Below are 2,912 nucleotides of genomic sequence, written 5' to 3' on the forward strand. Positions count from 1 at the left end.
GCCAACCGCCCCGGCCCCGCGCGGCTTCCTCCGCCCACCACGGAAGTGGGGCGGGGATACCAGCGCGACGGACCGCGGTGGACGGAAGTGGCTGTGGGAGGCTTTAAGGTAGCTTTAAATTGCTGCTGCTCTGAGAGCTCGCCCCTTTCGGCTGGAGTCGGGCTCTGCGGCGCCGAATGGCTCTGGACGTGAAGTCGCGGGCGAAGCGCTATGAGAAGCTGGACTTCCTTGGGGAGGGGCAGGTGAGGCTCTCGGGCGGGACGGGAGGGCCCGGAGCCGACAGCCCCGCGACCCTCCACCTTTGCCGGGTTTCCCGTGGAGGCCAGAGGTCTGGCTCGGCTGTTCGTTCTCGTTGGGGGAAACCGCCCAGACGCACTTGCTGCCCCGTCTTTACATCTGGGGGTGAATCCCTGAGCCGCCTCTCCTTGCTGAAGAGTAGCCTGGAGCTGGACGGAGACTGACCCGCCACGTTTCCAGACGCCGCCGGTCCGCTCAGGAACTCTGGGCTCTTTGCTTCGCGAAATGTAAAAAGACAAACGCAAAAGCTCCCACAAAACTTATGTTATTCCTATTTTTCTTTCCAGTTTGCCACGGTTTACAAGGCCAGAGATAAGAATACCAACCAAATCGTCGCCATTAAGAAAGTGAGTTATCTTTTATGTTGTTTTTCTTCAAGTCACCTTGAAGATGTCTGTATTATGAATTGACTGATACCCATTTTACTAGTCTTGACCATACTCTGATAATGAGGTACTCATGTCATTTTCAGAGACAAAAGAATTGATTAGTGCTTTGTGTTACCAAACGGAACCCGTTTTAATTTCAATCGAAATGAAGAGGAAACTGTATGTTATTTTCACTGCGTGAACTCGTATGTTAAGGGGGCAAGCACTGCCTGTCTTTTCGGTCCTCAGAACGATTTGATACCATGATCTTTCCAGGTCACTGTTTCTGCCTCACCTGCATCCACTCAGTGTGCCTTATCTGCGTGTTCTGTGTACAGATTTCGCTAGCATTAGCAACATTGATGTGAAGTCTAAAATGAGTTCAGTAGCTTCTTATATTAATTCAAAAGACTTGTGTCATAATTACATAACTCACTTTCGCCCACATTGTTTCATTTAACCTTCAAAACAATCTGTAAAGTGGTTAAAAGTAACCCTATTTTATACTTGAGGCACCTGAGGCTGTGAGAGACTAGTGATTTGTCAAAATCACACAGCTAGTAATTGCTGAAACTAGGATTTAAATTCAGGTGCCCTGATGTTTCTTTGGTTACTGTTGCTACTTTGAATCCACTTCTTCAAAAACCCTAACTCCTTGGCAATCATCCTATTTAACATTAATTCCCCCTATTTTTGGTCATCTTCCAGCCTCCCAGGTACTCTCTTGCATTCGCTTAACACCTGGCTCTTGTTCTTCTCAGTTACTCCTGCCATCATCATCATCATCATCACTATTATTTGAGATGGAGTTTCGCTCTTGTCACCCAGGCTGGAGTGCAATGGTGCGACCTCCACTCACTGCAACCTCCACCTCCTGGGTTCAAGCACTACTCCCGCCTCAGCCTTTCGAGTATCTGAGATTACAGACGTCCACCACCATGCCTGGCTAATTTTTGTATTTTTAGTAGAGATGGGGTTTCACCATGTTGGCTAGGCTGACCTCAAACTCCTGACCTCAGGTGATCCACCCACCTTGGCCTCCCAAAGTGCTGGGATTACAGGCGTGAACCACTGTGCCTAGCCTATCTTTTTTTTTTTCTTAAAATTTTTTTTACTGATGTCATGTCCTTGTTTTCTGGTTTATGTTTTATGATCTCCCACTGCAGCCACTCCCTTGTAAAACCCTTAACTCTCCTGAATCTTTCGTCATGTTTTTTTTAGGGCGGGGGCAGGGGGAGGTCGCCCAGGCAGAAGTGTTGAAGTGCAATGGCGCAGCCATAGCTCACTGCAGCTGCAAACTCCTGGGCTAAAGTCATCCTCCCACCTCAGCCTCCAAGGTAGCTGGGACTATAGACACATGCCACCAAGCCTGGCTTACTCATCTTTTTAGTTCTGTCTGTTGTTCACTATACCATAACCACACTGACTTTTCTGTCCCTGTACAAATTAAATTCATTCCAGTCCCAGAATCACAGGATCATTACATTTGGTCTGGCTTCTTGGTTAGTATATTTTCCCTATAGAACATGGCATAGCTGATTCCTTATCATCCAAGTTTCACTCAAATGTCTCCTCCATAGAGGCCTTCTTTGTTCATTCCGCCAAAACAGGTATGCCTCTCTCCTTCCCTATGCTTTGCTGTATTTCTGTCATTGATGTGGCAGTTGTCAAAATTTGAAATCCTCCTGAGTTTATTGTGTATTTAATTCCATTCACATTGTACCTAGGGCTGTGGCTAGTGCATTTGTGGACACTGTTAATAATGTATTGGCCTTTTGGCTGTGCGCGGTGGCTTACGTCTGTAATACCAGCACTTTGGGAGGTTGAGCCGGGTGGATCACCTGAGGTCTGGAGTTCGAGACCAGCCGGCTAACATGGTGAAACCCCCATCTCTACTAAAATACAAAAATTAGCCAGGTGTGGTGGCAGGCACCTGTAATCCCAGCTACTCAGGAGGCTGACGCAGGAGAATCACTTAAACCCAGAAGGCAGAGGTTATAGCCGAGATTGCTCAATTGCACTCCAGCCTGGTCAACAAGAATGAGACTCTGTCTCAGAAAAAAAAGTATTGGCTTTTTATCTTGTGGAAGGATTGGTTGAGGCCAGGAGTTTGAGACCAGCCTGGGCCACGCAGAGACCCCATCTCAAAAATAAAAATTAAAAAATTGACTGGTTTCAGTTCTTCACACTGGTGGCATATTGAGCTCTCTAGTTATCAGAATGTCCTTGGAGGTACTTTGGTTGCTT

At 47.3% G+C, this 2,912-nt stretch overlaps 1 protein-coding gene across 3 annotated transcripts in view; it reads left to right on the plus strand.

The window, feature by feature from the left end:
* The window catches only part of CDK7 (cyclin dependent kinase 7), a 45,153-nt gene continuing 42,241 nt past the window's right edge, over positions 1 to 2,912 (plus strand). Inside the window, exons 1-2 of one of the 3 annotated variants that reach the window (XM_017527574.2) lie at positions 1 to 108; positions 585 to 644. Coding sequence is in view for 1 of the 3 variants with exons in the window: in XM_017527572.2 (XP_017383061.1) it covers positions 177 to 242; positions 585 to 644 (126 nt within the window). In the remaining 2 variants the exon portion in view is untranslated. Of the gene's footprint in view, positions 243 to 584; positions 645 to 2,912 lie in introns of those variants that run through there. The other 2 variants (XM_017527572.2, XM_037738148.1) reach the window with 2 other exon arrangements.

Source organism: Cebus imitator, unplaced genomic scaffold (genome assembly GCF_001604975.1).
Source record: "Cebus imitator isolate Cc_AM_T3 unplaced genomic scaffold, Cebus_imitator-1.0 Scaffold50, whole genome shotgun sequence".
Taxonomy (NCBI): Eukaryota; Metazoa; Chordata; class Mammalia; order Primates; family Cebidae; genus Cebus; species Cebus imitator.